This window comes from Drosophila obscura, unplaced genomic scaffold (assembly GCF_018151105.1).
Source record: "Drosophila obscura isolate BZ-5 IFL unplaced genomic scaffold, ASM1815110v1 contig_9, whole genome shotgun sequence".
Classification (NCBI taxonomy): Eukaryota; Metazoa; Arthropoda; class Insecta; order Diptera; family Drosophilidae; genus Drosophila; species Drosophila obscura.
Window position 1 is genome coordinate 3,225,105 of NW_024542883.1, and position 23,091 is coordinate 3,248,195.

Here is a 23,091-nt window from a genome sequence, read left to right on the forward strand (position 1 = left end):
TAGAGACTCAGGTTTGATATCCCCTGAACAAATAGTGCAATTTTTTTTTTTAGAACATATCCAACCATTTTTATTTGTTCTCGTTGTCCTCCTGTCTTTACCAGACTACGCAACAAACTTTTTTTTTAGCAATTGCCCCTTAACTAAGAAATTTAAGGTAATTTAATATTTTTTTTAGTATAACTTTAATTAGCGTTCCACTTAAGATATCAATAAAATAAAAATGTTACATCAGCAATACAAAAATTAAGAATGCTTCTTTGCATATCTACGATCAAAATTGTAGATAAATTGGAGATAAACTTAAAGATAAAAAAACTTTTTCTCAAGTGCATTCTGTGGAATGGCGTGCAAATGTGTACCTACAAGGGTAGCTAGTTTTTTAGCATACTGGCAAACAGCTGGGACCCGTGTAGTTCCCGACCAGTTATAATAAAGATGGCACATCTTATATGTGAGCTTTTGGATTTGGTCAGGGTTGAGACGTATGTTGCTATAGAGCACATTGTAGCTAGTTGGCGATACTGTTCCTTGGCGAACCGTCTGTGACACCAAGTAAAAGTCGTATCTTTCGGGAAGAGTGACAATATCATCTACTACCGTTCCAGGGGGGGGGTTTCTTCCGTTTCTAAAAAATCGTGTGTTGCAAGATTTAGTGACCACAATGTATGCCAGCATCGGTGGAGCACTATTTGCACGCTTATATTCAATATCAAGCTTTTCCACAATATCTTTCACTTCGTATTCGAACAACTGCTTTAAAGATCCTGCGCTAACACCGTCCCGATAAAATAGTATACGTGTTGGTAACTTTTGATGCTCTCTCTGATATTGTCTCAGGGCCTTGGCTATCATTGGCCAAAGAGTATTAGCTAGCACATCAAAGGCACTGCACTCAGATACCGTGCTAAAGTAAGTTGAATTCTGCTGAAGATCCATTGAAGCAACTAAAGCACCATAAGCCTTGCGGCGGTCTCGTGCGCTTTTCGCAATATCAAAGCCAATGGTCATTAAACCGGAAAGTGGCAACTCAATCATCCATGGTGTGTACCCCAATTTACAATTCAATTGAATTGCTATTTTTGTTGCAATACTCATAAGGCCTCGATTTTTTGAAGTTTTTACAGTCACAACTTGAGTAGGAACGGCTCTGTCAATACATCCTCTCTTTTTAATAGATGAGTATCTGAAAAACATATGTATTTGATTTTGCATTGAAATGTTATTTTGATTACACTAATCAACACGACATTTACGCTGTGGACCAAAATGATTTTTTCTTATAGATTTCAAGGTTTACAATTTTTTAACGAATTATGGTTTTTTTTTATGGTTTATTTTTCTTAAAGAATTTTTTTTAGAAGGTATTTTTCACATAACTTAACTATCTTATATCTGGTTGCATAGAACTTTGTTGTTCTGAAAAGCTGACAAACGCTGCTACACTTATGGACAAAATAATAGGAGTGCTTTTTTTTTTTTTCAACTTTTGATTTCTAGTTCATATCTTCTCTAATCTCAAAAATCAAAGTTTTTTCAAATCTTATATTAATTGTAAAGAAAAAGTAAAAACAGTTTCACAAACCCTTTAATTTACAAGAAAATTAAATATTTCCTTAAATCTGTCAATTTTGGCTGGACACAATAATAGGTGTATGACGCAAAACATTAACCTGTAGCTTATTAAGATAACTATTTGCTTGCAGAAGGTAGGGTATTAGGAAAATATAACTAAATTGGGACTTAACAGCCATTAAAATTGTATTTGATGGGCCGTGGGCGTCACTGTAGTGTGAAGGAGAGAAGGCTCATTCGACGACTCCAAGATGAAGGAAAAACGTATAAATCCATTGCCAGGTTAATGAAACGATCTCAAAACTTCGTAACAAATGCCATAAAACCAAAAAAGTAGGTGAAACTCGGGAGCACCCAGAAAATCATCATCTAAGACCGACGATCGCATGGTTCAGTTGGTTAAACGCGACCCGTTCAAGTCCTCCAGGACGATTGCCAACCAAATTGGGAATATTGTGTCATTACGGACCGTTCGTCGGTAGCAAACCTACCAGGTAGGATTGCTCATGGGGTTCCTTTGCTTCGTTCGGCAAATTTACAGATGAGGAAAAAATTTGCACTAGATCGTATAACCTGGTGCGGACCGGAGGGTGAGAAAAAATGGCTTAATATCCTCTGGAGTGACGAAACCAAGATCAATTTATTTGGAAATGATGCCAAAAGGAATGTTCGTCGTCCGAAAGGCAAAGAATTTGATCCCAGGTACACATGTAAAACTGTGAAACATGGAGGTGGTCGCCTAATGGTATGGGGCTGCTTTTCATGGTATGGTGTTGGTCCGATTCATCGTATTGACGGAATAATGGACAGATTTGTATACAAAGATCTATTGGAGACGGTGATGCTACCATATGCCGAGGATAATATGCCACTTTTATGGAAGTTCCAGCAGGATAATGACTTGAAGCACGCCTCTCGAGTAGTAAAGGATTGGTTCCGAGAGCAAAGTGTGGATGTTCTTGGGTGGCCAAGTCAATCCCCGGACCTTAATCCCATCGAGAATCTCTGGGGTGAACTCAAAAGAGAGGTCGGGATATTGGGATATTGTCCAAAGAGTAGGTACAACATTCCAATTGGAACTTGTCGCAAGTTAATATCCTACATGCCAAGACAAATGGAGAAATCCCTCCAAAATAATGGCGGATATACCGGGTATTAGCTGCCAGACACTCAATTTAATATAAAACGAGAAGGAACGTGTGAGTCGCTTCTAAAGACGCGACTCTACTTATACCCGTACTCAGTCAGTATTTACATTTTTGAGCATATGATTTTTTAGAATTTTAGAATTAAAAAAAAAAAAATTTACATTTTACATTTTTTTGCTACATCTGTTATCTACATCTACAATGTATATTTTACATCTAACATGTAGATTATAGATGTACTATTCATATACTACATCTTTTCCGCTAGGGGTTGCTCGCGCACTGAACGCGGCAGAGTGTGCGAGCGAGAAGGAAAATGAGTTGCGTTGTCGTTGGCAGGAGGAGGCAGGGGAAGCAACTGAAAATTAATTTCGTCATTCTGTCAGATTCGGCAATCTGGTAGATATGGTCATTCTCTACGATACTGCGTTTTATCGTATCTTTAAAATTGTGCCTGCCACAGATTTTCGTCCTTTGTGGGGGCGGAAGGGGGCGGTGCGAAATTCTGAAATACACTTGTAGCAGTGTGATATCACATAAGTCTGGAAACCAAATTTGGTTTCTCTAGCTCTTATAGTCTCTGAGATCCAGGCGCTCATCGAGACGGACAGACGGACAGACAGACAGACAGACAGAGACAGACAGGCAGACAGGCAGACAGGCAGACAGACAGACGGACAGACAGACAAGAATATATATACTTTATGGGGTCGGAAACGTTTCCTTCTCTGCGTTACACACATCCACTTTTACCACAAATCTAATATACCCCTTAACTCTTTTTGAGTACGGGTATAAAAAGACCTAAAATAGTGAAATATCGATTTAATTTAAACATTTATCTTCGTACACCTATTATTGTGTCCAGCCAAAATGGACGGATTTAAGGAAATTTCATAATTTTTTTCTGTATTTATTCCCGAAATTTTGATTTTAAAAACTCAGGAAAAGTAGAAAACAAAAAATAATTCTTGGCATGCATTTTTAGGTTTAGATACACGTATTAATTGAGAGACGGTGGAGCTAAAATTCGTTAGCCAAAGCTCAAAAATGAAAAAATAGATAAAAAATACTTTTTGGAAGGTTGCGGCCCAATTTGAAACAAAGCAAACGTATTCCTTTGGCATTGGACCAGCAAGGGGTTTCTCAGGTAAAATGAGTTTTGAGTCGTTTTGGTCAAACGGCTGCAACTTGGCTGCAACCGTTTATCCATCGATTCTTACAAACGATACCTTAAGGCTTAAGCGACGCCAAGAATTATTATTTTTTTCAACTTTTCCTAAATTTTAAATCAAAAAAAAAAAAAATACGTAAGAAATTATGAAATTTGAAAGCTTAATCCAGGCGTTAAGCTGCAGCTACAAAGTTTCTAGGTCGGATTTATAGCTGCATTTGTCACCTTTTCAGAACTGCAATGTTCCATGCAACCAGATATAAGATACTTAAGTTATGTGAAAAATAGAAGCACTACCTCTGACAAAAACCAGATTTTAAAAATTCGTTAAAAAATGAAGGAACGTGCGATACGCTTCTGAGGATATGAGTTTTTAGAATTAAAAAAATGTTTTTACATTTCACATTTTTTTTGCTACATCTGTTATGTAAATATACATCTACAATGTATATTCTACATCTAACATGTAGATTATAAATGTACCATTTATATTCTACATCTTTTTTGCTAGAGGGCGCTCACGCACTGAACGCTGCAGAGTGTGCGAGCGAGAAAGAGAATCAGTAGCGTGTTTCATGAAGGGGGAGACGGGGGAAGCAACTGAAAATTAATTTCGTCATTCTGGCTATAATTATGATTCAGATTCGACAATCTGGTAGATATGGTCATTCTTTACGATATTGCCTTTTCAGTTTTATCATATCTTTAAAATTGTGCCTGCCACAGATTTTCGTAATTTGTGGGGGCGGAAATTTTGAAGTACACTTGTAGCAGTGTTATATCACATGAGTCTGGAAACCAAATTTGGTTTCTCTAGCTCTTATAGTCTCTGAGATCTAGGCGCTAATCAAGACGGACAGACAGACATGGCTATATCGACTCGGCTATTGATGCTGATCAAGAATATATATACTTTATGGGGTCGGAAACGTTTCCTTCTCTGCGTTGCACACATCTACTTTTACCACAAATCTAATATACCCCTTAACTCTTTTTTGACAACGGGTATAAAAACAAAGTACTACAAAAATTTGTAAATCCCGAAATCTATCAGAAAAAGTCATTTTGGTCCACAGCGGAAAGAAAAAGTTCAATTTTTTCGAGTAGTGTTATCAAACCTTTCTACATTATTGTTGGGAACAAGACACAAGATTAATTTTGGATCCATGCGCGTACAATCATCCATAGCGCGCACATATGTCGCAGTGCGATCATCGTAAATTTTTAATCTAAAAGTAAAGAGGTTATTTTAAGAAGATGTACATTTTTAAGTGTTACGCTTACTCATGTGGGCTTCTTATTTTCAGCCCCATACCAGAAGCGGCACGAAGCAAATTTTCAAGCAAATTTTTAAGGTCAAAGGAATTGCGCTCCGGTGCAATTACGGCCCACCGGTCGAGACCCTCACTGGGAGTTGTGAGCAGCCGTTGGTCACGGAAGCATCTTGTCCAATCGGCAGTTTCGCCAGCAGAACATCTGAATACAACTTATTTATATACAAAATCCCTTTTTTTTATTTGACTCACTTTGATTGATTAAAGACAATTTTCTGCGGTGGAATTATCCGTCCTTGTACTTCTGTCAGATTTTCATCGAGTTTCATGTTCCAGTCTTTTAGTACCTTCACACTATCGGCAGTGGTTTGCAAACGATTGTTGAATCTACGCAAACGATCAATGCGGCGGTCAGGATTCATGCGTGTGTGCTCTGACATTGCTCGCATTAGTCTGTAATAGGGTTAGACATTTTAGAATAATGTAATCTTAAATGTTTAAGATAGCTGGATTTTCAGGTCTTACTGAAAATTAGAGCGCATGGCGTCAGTAAGTCCGGTAACTCGGCATAGCTCTGGAATAAGAACTACGACATCACTGGCATTGGTTTTCTGAGACTTGTCCCTATTTTTTGAAATTAACAAGGGCTGATTGTGGTCACGAATGCGTATATTATATTTCTAAAACGAATAATGTTAGTTATTTTCTATTTTCTTTTATCGTCGCCAAGTATTGGGGTTTTTTTTTTACTCACAGTCAGATAGTACTCGATAAAACTAATATCTTTCCCTTTGCAACTAAATGTAGACTTTGGGGTTTGTGCAAAATCCACATCGTTAATGCGGTATGTTTTGTTGTTATAATCTGTAAGAACAACCAAATCTAGAACATTCACGCGAAATTCGTCTTGATGGCGTGAGGGGTTATTAGAACAACGTTTCAATATCTCATACACAGTTTCAGTGCGCATAACTTTATGTGTTATTTCTGTACACAGCATAATATCTTTTTCGTGTTGTCGGATAGAAGTTTCATATCCTGGCCAGAGTTCCATTTGATGATCTCGGATCGGTATCTACAAATACTATATATGTTAGATAAAGGTAAAGAAAAAAATCTACATCAATCTGATATACCTTTGCGAGTGGATCAAAAAGATTGCGCCCAACTAACTCAAGCTTCAGACCCTTCATGGAGCGGCGCAAAATAAGATTTAGCACTTGCAAAAAGCGTGGTTCTGCGTTCGATATAATTCCCACACACTTTATGGATATTTTGTAGTCAATTCCCATTTTTGATTGTCCACACAGCACAGTTAAATCCTTCTCAAATTTTTTGGTTGTGAACAATTGTTTTCCATCAAATAAATAGCCTGATCCCAAAATATTAGTGTGATTTGACAGTATGCCCATACGCACGCGTATATTTTCCAGCTCAGGCTCAAAATCCACATGGTAGTGAACTATACGCCACTCTGGCTTGGTTTGTAATCGAAAGAAGTTTGATTGCAAGCGAATAGGTTCTCCCTCATGGCCTTGCTTCGACACGACATCAGCCGGACGTGTCTTCACAATATCAAAGCGATCCAAGTGCTGCCGTTCCTGCATTGGACCTCCTTCCTGTCTCGATGACACATGAGATGGGTCACGATTGGCTGCAGCGCCACTGGACCGCCCCGATGTGGAAGCCTCAGATTGTCCTTTGAAAATCTTTGCACGCTGCAAAAATAAATTTCGAATAGAAAAATTGGAAAAAATTATATTATATTTTGTGGTTTAAATTCATACATGCCCATTTATAATGGGTATAGGAAAAGTAGCTGCTGCTGCGCTACCGTATTAGTGTATTACAGTGTTTGGAACCAATACAATGTGTAATTTGAATTTTTGCTATATCTGTCATCTAGTTCTAAAACGTTAATTTAGATCTAAAATGTAGATTTTACATCTTCCCCGCGCTCACTGAACAGGGTAGCGTGTGTGCGAGCGAGAAAGAGAATAAGTAGCGGCTGCAGCGCTGGTGGAGGGTGTGTGGTTAGCAACTGAAAATCTGATCCAGATTTTTAATAACAGTTAAAACGAGAAGGAACACGTTTGAGTCACTTCTGTGGACGCGACTCTAACTTTATACCCGTACATTTAAAAAATTGTTTGCTACATCTGTTATCTACATTTACATCTAAAATGTCGATTCTACATCTTCTCCGCGAAAGGTCGCGCACTGCACAGGGCAGAGTGTATGCGAGCGAGAAAGAGAATTAGTAACGCGTCTCTTGCTGGAAGAGGTGGGGAAAGCAACTGAAAATTAACTTCTTCATTCTGGCTATAATTATGATCCGATCTGATTCAGATTCGGCAATCTGGTAGATATGGTCATTCTCTACGATACTGCGTTTTCAGTTTTATCGTATCTTTAAAATTGTGCCTGCCACAGATTTTCGTAATTTGTGGGGGCGGAAATTTTGAAATACTCTTGTAGTGACATCACATGAGTCTGGAAACCAAATTTGGTTGCCCTAGCTCTTATAGTCTCTGAGATCCAGCCGACAAACAAGACGGACAGACAGACATGGCTCTATCGACTCGGCTATTGATGCTGATCAAGAATATCAGGGGTGCCACAGAAATCACTAGTGAAATGGGAAACCGAAGAGAGGAGTTGTCTGGCAACTTAAAAAAAACACACATCTGAATTTTACGTTAAACTTAATTAAAATGCTTTTACCGAGACTGTTGGCCATCGAAGAACTACGGAGGCAACATATTATAATACAAACCTTGCAGCGCAGGCTTCTCAGATGCGCATCGGACTCGTTTTTGCGCTCAGACGATACGTATGCGGTTTTTGTGATTGTCTTATCAAACTATTGCTAATTTAGTTCATTACAACTATCAGTTTTAGGTATAATGATCGCTATGATTCTATTTGTGCTGCCATGGGTCTGCACTTAGCCGAACAGGGGTTTTCGACATAAATGCAATGGCAATAATGTGTAGAAATGGTTTGTTAGTTCTGTTCTGGCATTTTGAAGCGATGCCACCTGGTAGAACTACAAATGACTAAAATGTTTTTATAATTTGCACAAAAAGTATGCACACGTTTGACGTAAAGGAAGTTTTACTACAATAAGCTATTTTTTGTAATGCTTAATTAAAGAAAAACAGAATGCTTTCAATATAATTAATATTAAATATATTGCTCCGAATTCGACTTAAAAAAGGTGGCATTACTGTATTAACTTCGAAAGTCCGAATCGCCCTAGGTGGCCACCTCGGTCTGCAGCGGATTGAGAGTGGAATCGTCAAGTGAAAATTCAGTCAGCGGATTGGATAGTGATTTACTAAAATGCTTATTTTATTAACTTAACCTGTATAATGTTAAATTATTTGGATGAGGGTTAACCTCCAATTGAACAATCTTTATGGGAAAGTAAGATTCGAATCGTTTTAGGTGTGTTTTATTTAATAAAATCGCTGGATAAATTGTGAGCGATTTTTAATCCGCTGAAAAATCGGTGTGTGGCACGGCGGAATGGAATTGAGGTGATTTTCCAGCGGAAGTGATTTCTGTGGCACCCCTTTATATATACCTGATGGGGTCGGAAACGTTTCCTTCTCTTCGTTACACACATCCACTTTTACCACAAATCTAATATACCACTTAACTCTTTTTGAGTACGGGTATAATAACTTTGGAAATGAGCACTACATACAGTTGTGGTCAATGAAAAAGTAGTGCTGCACCTCATCTCTTTTTGAGACACTTCCAGCTATCCAAATTGAACAAATTATACCTTTTTAAATAAACTGGACTGTTAGCATTAGAAAACCGAAGAAATATCCATTCATTAGAGTTCCATCTTCTTGTTTTACATGACATAAGCCGAATACCCATGAAATTTGCTGTTCAATGAAAAGGTAGTGTTTTTTTAGAACATCGAAAAAACAACGAATCTCAAATAAAAACATATATTTCATGTTTCCTGAGCTTTAGTATTTAGTTTTTAATCAATTTGGTTTTCATTTCGAACTTGCACCGGCCGAACATGGGTCATTAATCTCTTGCCAACGCTTCAATAGGATTTGAGCCAATAATCCATGAACCACTTGCTAAAACTTGACTCTGGTTAACGAATTTGCAGTTGCAACAATGTATTTGGTATTCCCCCATAAGATTTCGATGAGATTAATATCCAGTTGGACATTGTCCATGGAAAAACGTCGATCTTTTCCGATAACAATTAATTCCTAGCGAGCTTTTATGGGTGTTTCAAGTCATTATCCGGTTAAAATATCCTTTTAGCAGTAATTTTTCAACTGTAATATGAATGTAATGTATTCTTAAGTATGCCTACATACACAGTTTCGCTCAAAACCACACTATACTCAAACGCCAGGCCAGAAAGTACTAGCTCATATGAGCTGGGCCCCATAAGGCTCAGCCTAGCATGCTATATATTTTATGATTTTAAGAGGTAATCGGATTTCTATGTATGCCAAGCCTATTCTTTTGAGCCTATCTTACCATATAATACAACTTTACTATCATTAGTCAAAAGTATTTTTTTCACTGTGACAGAGGCCATTCCACATGCGTTTTTCCTAACTGAAGTCGTGCACCCATGTACTCTCAGACCCAAACGCGGAGCTTTCTGGGACTTTATGCATTCAAATAATGTGTAATCAACCGTCTACGAACTGACACATCACTGACAGAGCGATTTGAAATTTTTTTCATAATTTTTGAGGATTTTGAAGGCCTGGTGGTCTTTCATTTGACCATCGCCGACCATCCTCTAAAAAATAGTTTTTCGAATACAAAATCGATTTTCAGTCTACTTCTTATAGATAATTGGATTAAATACAATAGTGAGAGTGCATACAACATAAATTCCAATCCCATTATACCTCCTGCCCTAAGTTTTTTGTCCAACTCTTAGGTCTCCTCTTCTGTACCGAGCAATGATATCTTCAACGCTTCAAAATCAAAAGTACCACTATGTCCAAAACATTCTTTCATCAAATTATTCGATATGAGCTTGCGGATGGTGACTTATTTAAATTAATTAAATTACTAATTACTAAATTACTATTTCATTAAACAGCAGATATCATGGGTAGTTGTCTAAAGTCATGAAAAACAAGAAGATGGAATGCAAATGAAACGGGGTTTCTTCGAGTTTCTAATGCTTGCATTTCAGGTTTTCTGTAAAGGTATCACTTTTTCAATTTGAAAGACTTGAAATCTCTCAAAAAGTGTTTTGAGCGTTGTTTGCTGCGGCACTACTATTTCATTGTACACAACTGTATTTCATATACATGCCCCCTTCCATTTTGTCCCCCAACCATGTATAACACCTGACTAATAAAATACTTGACCTTAACTTGACCACTTGGATAGATTTTAGAACTTTAGTATACTTTCATAAAATTGTGACGACTCAAGAACCGATTTACCTTTACTGCAAACTTAAACCTGCTACATAGCAACGAACCACCAACTATTTATGCCCTCGAACTTAAACGCTTTGTTCGAAGAGGCAGTTCATTGGCAATGCAATCCGCTTATGGATCAGTCTTCCTCATCATTAGGAGCGCATCTCAATTTCAAATTAAAATCAAAGAACATTTAGGAAACCATTAAAAATAAGCATAATAAATAAACTCATCAATATAAAAATAAATAAATAAATAAATAAATAAATTTAAAACAAAACAAAACAAAAATAATGTAAAAGTATTAGATTTAAGTACATAACTCTTTTCAAAACGTCAATGTATAAGTATTAGATTTAAGTAGATAACATCCATACATATACATGTAACAGGGAGTGAGCAAGTCGTCCCACTGAAGGATCATTGGTTAACAGCAGTGACAGAAGAGCAGCAGCCGTAACAGTAGATGAACAGCAGTAACAGCAGAACGAGAAACAACAGATCTGCTGTTAACCAGCAAAGGCAGAGGAAGAACACAGCAGAGAAGAAGATCAGCAGAAGGAGTAGAAAGATAACCGAAGCAGAGGGACGCAGCGTTGAACAGCAGAAGCAGAAATCAGCCGATATCAAGCAGTTTTAGAAGCCCAACTATTCTTACCATTACCTGTGCACCGCGATATAATATCAATAAAACTATACCTAAATAATAACTTACATTTGGGGGCTCAACCGGTCGCGTATTGCCAGCGAAAAGTGAGAAGAATTTGTATACCGTATGTCTCACAAGCAGCCAGAAGATAAAGCGAGACGGAAGAAAAGTTGTGCGCCGCAAGTCTCAGAAGCCGCCAGCAGAAGAACCGAGACAGCTAGACAGCAAGTGAGTGAAAAGCAGAACCGTGAAAAAAAAGGTTGTTCCAAGCAAAATAAAAGCGCACCAACAGCCAAGAATATGCAGCAAAACGAAGGCTCAAGTGGGTCAGGGGCATGCGGGAACTATCGCCGAAACACAGACAAAGAAGCGATGAGTGCAGCAGTCATAGAAGAAAACACACAGACGCTCCAACAGCTAGTACAACTTCTCTCGATGAAAATTAGTGCTGATGAAATGGACAAGAAAAACGATGCAAAGCTGGTAGTGGAAAATTTTTCCAAAAATTATTCCAGAATACAGCGGAGAAAATATGTCGGTACAGCAGTGGTTCAACAACTTCGAACTAAACACTGATGCATATGGACTTAACGACAAACAAAAATACGTCCAAGCCGAGCAAAAATGAAATGTACGGCCGCTCTTTTCCTCGAGTCCACAGCAGTGTATGAGTACGGCCAGTTACGTCAGGAACTTCTACAGGAGTTTAAGAGTGATCGTTTATGCAGTGCCGAAATTCTGTACGAGTGAAAACTAACAATGAAAGTTTTCACGAATATATACTGCAGATGAAACGCATTGCTTCGCATGGGACAATAGACACGGAGTCGATAATTCGATACATTGTCGACGGATTGAAGTTAAAAACGGATTACAGGTACACTTTGTATGGATGCACTTCATACAAGCAGCTGAAAGAGAAATACGAAATATACGAAAGATAGCTGTCGGCCGATGAGGGTTTGACGCTAAAGAAGAAAGACGCACACCCGTTCGAAAAGAGGCCTAATCACAACAACTATATGAGGAAACAGCACTGCTATAATTGTGGATCCCAGGAACATCTACGCAGGGATTGCCGAGCTGCATTGAAGTGTTTCCAATGCAATGAGACTGGACTCATGTCGAAAGACTGCCCGAGTGCGGCTGCCGTAAACGTGGCATACGAGGAAAAATGCCTGAAGTCTCTCAAAATCAACGATGTGCAAGTCAAGGGGCTCATAAACACCGGTGCAGATGTTTCCATTTAAAAAATGTGCGTGTTCGGGAAACTGAGTGGCGTAATTCTGCAACCAAACTCGTAAACTTTGAGATGACTTGGAAACAACATCACACGCTCCGCTGGGCAGTTCATGGCAGAAGTGGAGATCGACGGAATGTGTCTGGCACACAAGTTCCTCGTTGTGGCCGATAATGCCGTCGGTGGGCCATGAATGGGCCAACGCTGGGATAATACGACGCTCATCATCAAATTTCGCCAGTCGGAGAGTAATCGTCAAGAAAAAAGATGGGAGCAACCGGGTTTACGTGGACTATCGTCAGTTGAAAGATTGTTTCCCCGTTCCAATCCTTGAAGATGTGCTAGAGAAACTGGAAAATGCGAAAATGTTCACCATCATGGACCTGGATTCTTTCACGTTCCTATGGAAAAAGGCAGCAAGAAGTATACGGCGTTCATAACGAAGCAAGGCCTTCGTGGAAGAAGTGGAAGAAGTGCCGATTCCTGCAGTCGACCATTACCATTTTTGGGCCATCAAGTTGGAGGAGGAGAAATCAAGCCTGGACTGGAGAAAACCAAAGCCATCAGAAAGTTTCCGATGCCGCAAAACATAAAGTCCTTTTTAGGATTAACTGGTTTTTTCCGTAAAATTATAAAAAACTATTCACTGATCGCAAAACCATTAACAAATCTTCTGCGAAAAGATGTCCAATTTAAAATATGCCTGGAGGAGTAGCAGGCGGTCGCCATACTAAAGGAAGCATTGGTGAACGAGCCGGTGTTGAGACTCTATCGCAGGAATGCAAAAACCGAGATACATACTGATGCGTCGAAGGTCGGGTTCGCAGCCGCGCTGTTACAGTGGCACGAGGGACAATTGCATGCGATCTTATTCTGTAGTAACAAAACGTCTGAAATGAAAAAAAATGAACAAAAAATACCTTTTCGATGGTTGCGGGCCCAACTGCCAATTGGGAACAAAGCAAACGAAAAAGGGTTGTACATTTGGTACCTGATCGCGATCCCAATTCCCAATGGGCAGTTGAGCTCGCAACCTTCCAAAAGGTATGTTTTGTTCATTTTTTCCATATTTTAGGTTTAGTTAACGAATTTTAGCTCCAAAGTCTCTCCATAGATTTTAATGAGCGATACCTTAAACGACGCCAATTTATTTAATGCACCTCTACACAAAAAAATAGAGAATACAGGATATAATTTTTTTTCGACTTTTCCTGAGTTTTTAAAGTCAAAATTTCGTAAAAAATACCGCAAAAAAATCATCATTTTTGCATTTCAATGCTTTATATTTCCCAGACGGTAAGCTGTAATCACAAAATGTTTGGGTTTAACTTCTAGCTGTTTTAATTACCTTTTCAAAATAGCAAAGTTCTTAACAACCAGATGAAAGATACTAGAGTTATGTGAAAAAAACAAGCGCTACCTCTGAAAAAAGCTTAAAAAAAAAATACCAGTTTTCAAAAATTCTTAAAAAAAGTTCTGCCATAGAAAAAAAACTATAATTCTTTAAAAAATTTTAAATCCCCATATCTATCAGAAAAAGTCGGTTTGGATCCTTGAGGAAAAAAAAGTTCGATTTTGTCGAGTAGTGTAATGGGAGGAATATGGTAAAAGCAATTCAAATTTTAAATGATGCTTCGGATGGGACTCTTTGTGACGATGACACTAACGGGGAAAATGTAATGGAAAAGCTGGATTCTATAGAGTTAGCGAATATTCACCTTGTAAGGTGTGCTGCGCACACGCTTCAATTGTACGTATTTGATATAAACAAGCTGAGTGAGATCAGCGAAAAAGTTAATACATGTCGCAAATTTTTTAAATTATTGCGTACAGAAACATCTAGGTAAGTGAAGGCTTTATTTTATTTTTTTTTTTTTTATTTTTCTTTATTTTTATAAAAATATTTAACTTGAGCAGACGTTTCTTAATCGAGAAGAAAAAAAAATACCATCCCTCGATGTTGCAACTAGATGGAATTCTAGTTATTTAATGGTGGAAAAATTATTTGAATTAAAAGAGTTCCTTGCTGTGCAGTATGACAGAAGTATTGACGTTGATTGGGATTGGATGGAGGTTTATATTGACACGTTCAAGGACACTTACGAAGCGACCTTAAAGTTACAGGATAAGAATTTAATCTATAGCGAATTCTACATAATATGGATGGAGCTTAAATTGAAGTGCGAGAAAAGCCAAAATTATATTAAAAAGAAACTACTTTCACAGATTAAAATAAGAAAGTGTAAGTTGCTCGAAAATCATGCTATGTTAGCTGCAATTTTTATGGATCCACGCGTAAATTGTATTTTAACTGACCAACAAAAATGGTTGGCAAAACAAAATTTTAAAAAAATCGCTTACCGTTTATTCGAGCTAAAGCAAGTAAGGCTAAGTGTGTTTAAAGTCCAGGTCCTGTCTTATTTATGTTAATTGTTTGTAGTTTTGAGTAATTGTTTTTAACAAATTGTATTGTCCTTGTCAAAAACTTATACACTAAACTAAATTTGACAAAAAAAAATGTATTCTTATTTTCTTTTAATTTGTTAAGGTGCATGCCGCAACACAAATTGTGCCATCATGCGAGGTTGATACCCAAGATCAGCAGAAGTAGCCCTCAAAAGTGGATGATATCTGTGCTCCAAAAAAAATCGCTGTTTTCCGCTTATTTTAATGGCGTACAGATACTGTCCGAAACCAAAGAAGAGCCTGTTTCTGCAAAACTTGTTAAAATCTATGCTGATATTGACAACTTTGATCTTAGATATGGTCGTTTATCATTAGATGCGAACATTTTGCAGTTTTTTAACGACATGAAGCTGCAGTCTCCACACCTATGTGCGCTCGCTGGCTGTACCTGCGACTCAGGTGTCTGTCAAAAGGGCATTTTCAGCGCTTCATTTCATTTTGAGCGAAAAACGTAGTTCTTTAAGTGCAGAAACTTTAAATTTGTTATTAGTTGTTAAGCTTAACCAAGAATAAATAATAATATATATAATATATATGTACAGTGGCGACCAAAAGTGAGTGCATGTTCAATAAACTGACCTCGTCACCCATAAAACATCAACGAAACAAGATAATCAAACAAACTTTTTCATTTTATAATTATCATTTAATTCTTAACAAATAGCAGTAAACAACAATAACATATGAGATAAGTTAAAAAAGTTTTAAACTAAAAACCAAAATAGCCCGCATAAAATCACTTTTGCACGTTTTATGACTTGCACCTATTTTCGCTCTCCCACTTCTCTTATCAGCAAAATCAGGCAGATTCATGTTTATGTTTCTTCTTATGCTATTCTTATTGCTCGTAGTGCAGTTTAAAACGTGTTTCGCGCGAATCAGAGCAAAATTTATCAATTGCTATCATATTAAAAATAAATTGCTGATATTTTGGATAATGATAATGAGAAAAATATCTACAGAAATTGAAAATAGTGTTGTGTGCCTGACCGAGAAGGACTGTTTTTCGCGTACTATTTCCGAGAGGCTTGGTATTAGCCAATCGGCTGTGATCGGAGCTCAAAATAGACGAAATGTGACGCCCAAACCGCTAGTGAAAGGTCGCAAAAAATTATTGATGGACTCAGATGCTCGCCTAATGATGTCTGAAATGAGAAAAAACAAGCTGCTAACACCAAAGGGTGCTTCTCTGGCCATTAACAAAAATGTTAAGAGAGCCTGGAGCCAGCATGAAAAATATGAGTGCCAAAATTTCGTATGTCGTATTGTCTTTGGTACGACTGTCCCGTTCGACTTCCAAGAAATGTCCAAATGTATTAGAGCAGGGGTCGGCACACAACTCACACATTTTTTTGGTGCGTTTGTGTGCGAAGACAACAGACACGAAGTCAAATACGTTAGTTATTTCTCTGCCGCTGCGAAAGCCGAGGAATTGTGCATAGGGCACACGAATGCTTCTCTGCCGCTGAGCCAAGCGAGCAGAATATGAAGCCGTTTGTGCTGTACGTGTGCTGACTGCGCTGCCCGAAATTTTTTCCTATGCACAGTGCATACGATGCTGCCGGCCTCTGTATTAGAGCCCTGCATGAACAACGGGCAACCGAATCGAATTCGCTTAGTCCGATCCGATTGAATCAACGATTCATCTTTCTTAAAGCTTCGATACACAAATTTGCTGATTTTTTTCTTTGCCCTCTGTCTAAAAACTGTAGTCGTGTGATGAAGGGAGGGAGAGTGTGCGAGCGAGACAGAGAATGAGTAGAGGGTCTCTTGCTGGAGGAGGTGGGGGAAGAAACTGAAAATTAATTTCTTCATTCTGTTTTTTTGTTTTTTTAATTTTTGTTAAATATTTACACCCAGCACTTCTATTTCTATGAACATCAGTTTGTATAGGCATTTTTCTTAAGTCATGTAAAACAAGAAGATGGAATGCAAATGCAATAGGATTTCTTCTTCTTTTAATGCAGACATTCCAGGATTTCTAAAAAGGCATCACTTAAACTTGGAATACTGGAAGTGCATCAAAAACAGTCCTGAAAGTGGTGAGGTTCGACACTACTATTTACAGTTGTGTGTAATGAAATATTAGTGCCGCACCTCACTACTTTCAAAACTCTTTTTGAGATATTTCTAGTTCTTCAAATTGAACAAGTGATACCTTTACGGAAAGCCTGGAATGTAAGCATTATAAACTTGATGAAACCCCGTTACATTTGCATTCCATCTTCTTGTTTTTCATGACTTTAGACAACTACCCATGATATCTGCTGTTCAATGAAATAGCAGTGCTGGATTAAATTAATTTTTTTAAATGAAAAAACAAAGCAAATTAATTTAAATAATTAATAATAATCAATTTAGATATCGAATAATTTGATGAAAGAAAGTGTTGGAAATTGCGGTACTTTTGATTTTGAAGCGTTGAAGAAATCATTGCTCGGTCCAGAATAGGAGACCTAAGAGTTAAACTAAAAACTTAAGGCAGGAGGTATAATGGGATTAAAAACTAAGTTGTATGCACTCTCACTATTGTGTTTAATTAATTAACTATAAGAAGTAGACTGAAAATCGATTTTGTATTCGAAAGCAAGAAGTCCCAGAAATTTCCGCGTTTGGGTCTGAGAGTACATGGGTGCACGACTTCAGTTAGGAAAAACGCATGTGGAATGGCCTCTGTCACAGTGAAAAAAATACTTTTGACTAATGATAGTAAAGTTGTATTATATGGTAAGATAGGCTCAAAAGAATAGGCTTGGCATACATAGAAATCCGATTACCTCTTAAAATCATAAAATATATAGCATGCTAGGCTGAGCCTTATGGGGCCCAGCTCATATGAGCTAGTACTTTCTGGCCTGGCGTTTGAGTATAGTGTGGTTTTGAGCGAAACTGTGTATGTAGGCATACTTAAGAATACATTACATTCATATTACAGTTGAAAAATTACTGCTAAAAGGATATTTTAACCGGATAATGACTTGAAACACCCATAAAAGCTCGCTAGGAATTAATTGTTATCGGAAAAGATCGACGTTTTTCCATGGACAATGTCCAACTGGATATTAATCTCATCGAAATCTTATGGGGGAATACCAAATACATTGTTGCAACTGCAAATTCGTTAACCAGAGTCAAGTTTTAGCAAGTGGTTCATGGATTATTGGCTCAAATCCTATTGAAGCGTTGGCAAGAGATTAATGACCCATGTTCGGCCGGTGCAAGTTCGAAATGAAAACCAAATTGATTAAACACTAAATACTAAAGCTCAGGAAACATGAAATATATGTTTTTATTTGAGATTCGTTGTTTTTTCAATGTTCTAAAAAAACACTACCTTTTCATTGAACAGCAAATTTCATGGAATTCAAATGTATTGATATTTCTTCGGTTTTTTAATGGTAACAGTCAAGTCTATTTAAAAAGGTATCATTTGTTCAATTTGGATAACTGGAAGTGTCTCAAAAAGATTTTTGAAAGTGTTGAGGTGCGGCACTTCTATTTCATTGAACACAACTCCACAGGACCATTTTCTTTTAGGCTCTGAAATGTTACCGTCTTCGTCGATGCTTTGGAGCGACACAGATGGGACTCAGCCGAAAATTGGTTCTACAAGTCAAACAATGTTATGAGCTCTTTGGATTAAATGAAAATACGCTTCTAAAAGAGAATTTTCAAGAGCTGTCAAATACTTAATTTTAAAGAGCATTTAATTTTACGAGATATAACCACTCAAAGTTGAAATTAAATTCTTATTCGCTTATTAATTTAGCAAGCTAAAATGGGCGATGGCCCCATCGTGCGGCGCTGTCTTGAGTTGGCTCTGCTTTTCGCTGACGAAGGCATAGAAAAGATAATTAAAACCCCGCGCGCTCCCTCTGTCCATGGGGCCTAGCGAAAAATCCCGCCATAGAACAGCTTTTTGGTCGCTCATGCTCTTGGTGTTGTATAGTATTTGACTACATTAAAAAAAAATTTCGAAATATATAGCTAATATTGAAATAAATAGATACATATATATGCACTTATCTTCAAATTAGTTTAGTGCATTTTAATGTTTCAATCTATAATTTCAAGGAATACGATACCAGTTTTATAGCAAGCTGCGTATGTATACACATTCATGCTACATACCAGTGGCTCACAGCTTAAAGCATTCAGTTTCTTTAAACATGTTTGCAGGTTTTATGCATAATAACAAAAGTAGGAGTTTGATGATACTGAGATTCGTATAATTCTAATTCGTGTTAACAAGATTACACGAATAACTAAGAAAATGTATTTCAGTGCAATTACTTGATTATAACTTTAATATTCAAATTATATTAATATCTAGTATATCCATTTTAGTTTCTGGGAAAAGTTTGTATGTTTATACTAGTGCATATGTATGTATGTGATCAAAAATGCTTGACTTTAAAGTTAAAAATGGTGGTCGCACGACGCCTTCAAGAATATGCATGTATTCACATATGTATGTATATGTACTTACATATTCCAACCGTCAGAAATTGCTTGCACAGCAGAAATTCATGTTGAGTTTATTATCAAGCGCTTCGCGACTTTTCTTATAGTGGAAAATATTATAAGCGAAACCTTGATTTGATGTTACAACTTTGATGTTTTTGGATACTTAAAGATGCATGTCATATGTAAAGCAATTTACAGTTTGAACTTTTACGAAACACGAACTTACAATTTTTGAATAAATCGGATATGTTGTTTTTTTCATATTTAAATATGTACTTATCCAAATATGATTTTGCATATGTTTTAACTTTTAAGTACATGTGAATATATACACAAGCAAATCCGTACAATCCGTAATTTCACCAGATACGACAGAAATGTTCGACAGGTAACTACACATATATTTAGAATAGCGGGAATCCAATATATATGATCATGTACTATGAATAATTTTAATTTAAGTTTGAATATTCCGGGTACTGGCGTATATAGTATACGCACACCAGGTCGCAAATACCAACGTATGCTCCGAATATGTACAAACTTAGATTTCATAACGATCTAGGGATAATCAATTCTACATACCGGCTCCTCTCTTTTATCAGTTTTACTAGACCCTGGCTGGTCAAAAGATGCATCTAATGTCCCATATGGACGTCTATGTCCACGCCCCTGATTTTCCGACATTTCGTTAATAAGAAACTGGACTAAAATGGACCGAACTGATGCCGACAAAGTTTTGAAATGATCGCCAAGTTTTGAACAGTGTGACCGAAGACTTATCGCTCAAATACACCACATGACCCTTAGAAATATACTGATATAAACTTTCTCATTTTTTAAATATACCGAGGAACGAACTCAAACCTCTTCAGCCAAGTACTTAGTTCCGAAAAAAGTTTGCTCGCAAAACGTGTCATACATTTTGCTAGCGGCCGAGTGTGCTCTACGGTTACAGTCAGTAAGATGTGTTTTGTAAAAAAATTTGTTTGAGCTACACAAAGTTTATGAAATGCACTTCTCTTAACTTAGTACTGCTCGGCGTACAGTTGCTAGAAAACACTTTGATGCTCGAAGAAATTTCTTCTCGGTTTCATACGACTATCATCCCAGATTTTGCTATCATACACTTTTTTCGGATCTGAGTACTAGATTTTAAAGCCCAATACTCAGATCAGCTGAATTTGTTTTGGACAAAAAGTGCCATATAAGTATGTCGCTCGAGGCAAAGTGTGACCAACATTTGTTTTGTGTTTTTGTTTAAGAATAGAATAGGATTAAATTTCAAATTTTTTACTAAAGCAGAAATTTTTTCTTTGTGCGCGCTGTGGAGCTGCAGGAGCTCCTTGTAGCTCCACTTCCTTTCTACTTACAAAAATATTACCACGATGGGCGTTCTTTGCCCATGATCGGAAATCATGTTCTGCGATTTTTATATTCGAGCTAGTATTACTAACTAGCTAAGGCTCTCAGCAGGCTCCGGTTTTCACATCCACTTTGCGCTTTACTATTCAGCAAAAAGTCATTCTTTTCAATTCAAGGCGCTCTGGAATCCACTTTTGTGAATTAGTTTACTCTGTGTACTGTTAAGCGCCAAATTTACTCCTATTATACCCACTCGTTAGTGCCAGCTCATACAAAAAGGCCTCTGTTATGTTTAACAGAGATTTATCGATATCCAAATCGCTGTTAAGATGAATTCACATATTTTTTTTGCCCTGACCAATTTTTTCAGATCTAATTTTGAGTATGTTTTATATAAAAATTATTTATAAAAAGGGCACAAGCTCAATTGCACTGGTAATGGAGTAAAATTCATTCCTTTTGCAATTAAGATTTGTTTAGTTGTATTAAAAGCCGTTTACTTTTCATTTCGGTGAGGAATTTGTTGCCGTGTTTGAAAACGGAAAAGTCTTCCGTTTTAAGAGGGCGGGAGCGCCTGACTTTTCGTTTTGAAAAGTAAATCACATTTTTTGTGAGAATGAAAACCGGAGCTTGACTGAATATATAATTTTATGGGATATATAAATACATTTTCTACAAGATTGGCTAACTTTGAGGAACCATATCGATTAGATTATTTTTAATTTAAGGTTTAAACAAAAACGGCCAAATCATAAACGTAAGTGTGTATGGAATGAAACAGTTTCAGCTATGATTATGGACATTGGTATACCCAATTTTCTTTAATGGTGCTATGATATTAGACTTAACTAACTGACTGGCTGCAAAATATAGAGAGAGATAGATAACGAAATACATCAGCATGGCTTTCCAGTTGCAGCAGAACTTATCGATTATTTTACTTTGCGAATTCGAACTTATAATATGCGAAAATGTGAATGGTCAAACGCCCAAAACCATCCACAAAATATTTTTTTCAGCATTTTTCTTAGCTTATATGCTATTTAATTTACAATGTTAATAGCAATAAAAACTCTTCAATATTTGCTTCTGAAGATAAATTATTTGAATGGAAATCAGAAGACCACAACACGTCATATTTTGCAAGATCAGCTATCTGGTCGAAATAAATATTGGGACATAATTATGGTTTAGGTTGTATTACAGAGTAAGAATATTCCCTAACAACTTGAGTTTTATTTTTGAGCAAAAAATATAACTCAAAGAATAATGATTTTTTTTGAGTTGAAAAGTATAACTCAAAATTAATTATTATGTTGTGAATAATTTAAAAAAAAAAATTAATCATTATTGTATAATTTTTTGAATAAAACTTATAATAATTACAGTCCCTTGTTTTGACTGCTTCTCAATTTCTGAAAAGGCCTTGCATAAGTATAATTGTAGAAATAAAGTCAATACTTTTATGTAAAATATTAATTTTATCCAAGTAACTTTCTTAATTATTATGTTTTAATTATTAACGGCAAACACGTGCAGCGTGCTTTTCTGACTCTGTACAAAGCAAACGAACATTTTGTCACACTTTCGATGCTAATTTTCGAAAGAACCGTTCAAATCTAAGTAAAATCAGTATAGCATTGTAAAGTTTGGACAATCAGCTGTCCATAAAGTCAGTTGTTGTTTGAACATTTTAAGATTCATTCTTTGATTTTTAGCCTATGGCAGCATCCACTGTGCAGTGTCTTAGTTGTTCGACTGAAATCCCGTAGACGTGTCTATAGACGGCTACGAACACTTATTTAGGATTTTTTCTCTAATGATATCTCTCTCTCGTCACAGCAAAAGTTACCAATATCTAATGGTGGATGGTGCACCGATGTGGCTATCTAAGAGAGCACCCACGAAAATCCGCTCGCAAACAATCCGCCCAAGTATACGCAGTGACAATCCTTTGAGTGCCGATCAATAGTAACACAGTGCCACAGTACCATTAAGTAAACGTTAAACTAGTGCAAACAACAACAGAATAACGACATGGAATCTCACAGCGAGGAACAACCAGGCGAGTTATAGCCCAGGGGCAATTTACCAATGCAGGGGTCAACATTGACTGGATCCACAAACTCCGTCGGGACGATCTGGGAGCTCTCGCCGAAGAATTCGGATTTGGCAGCGAAGGAACGGTCTAGGAGCGACGAAAGAGATTTGCCGCATTCGTCGACGGGCCATTCGTCCAGGACGCCTGGATTCAACTGGTAGACCTTGAACGGCAATACGCCAGACCAGCAAGACGCT

The 23,091-nt window shown here is 37.2% G+C and overlaps 1 protein-coding gene across 1 annotated transcript; it reads right to left on the reverse strand.

The window, feature by feature from the left end:
- Positions 1–165: 165 nt before the first annotated feature.
- Positions 166–20,179, reverse strand: LOC111073956 (protein piwi). The gene is made up of 8 exons (XM_022366523.2): positions 20,014–20,179; positions 6,308–6,889; positions 5,926–6,246; positions 5,697–5,851; positions 5,424–5,624; positions 5,182–5,373; positions 5,016–5,126; positions 166–1,186 (listed from the first exon to the last, which is right to left on the reverse strand). Exons 1-8 carry the CDS (start codon positions 20,113–20,115, stop codon positions 304–306), a joined length of 2,547 nt encoding a protein of 848 aa, XP_022222215.2. The 5' UTR covers positions 20,116–20,179; the 3' UTR covers positions 166–303.
- Positions 20,180–23,091: the final 2,912 nt, after the last annotated feature.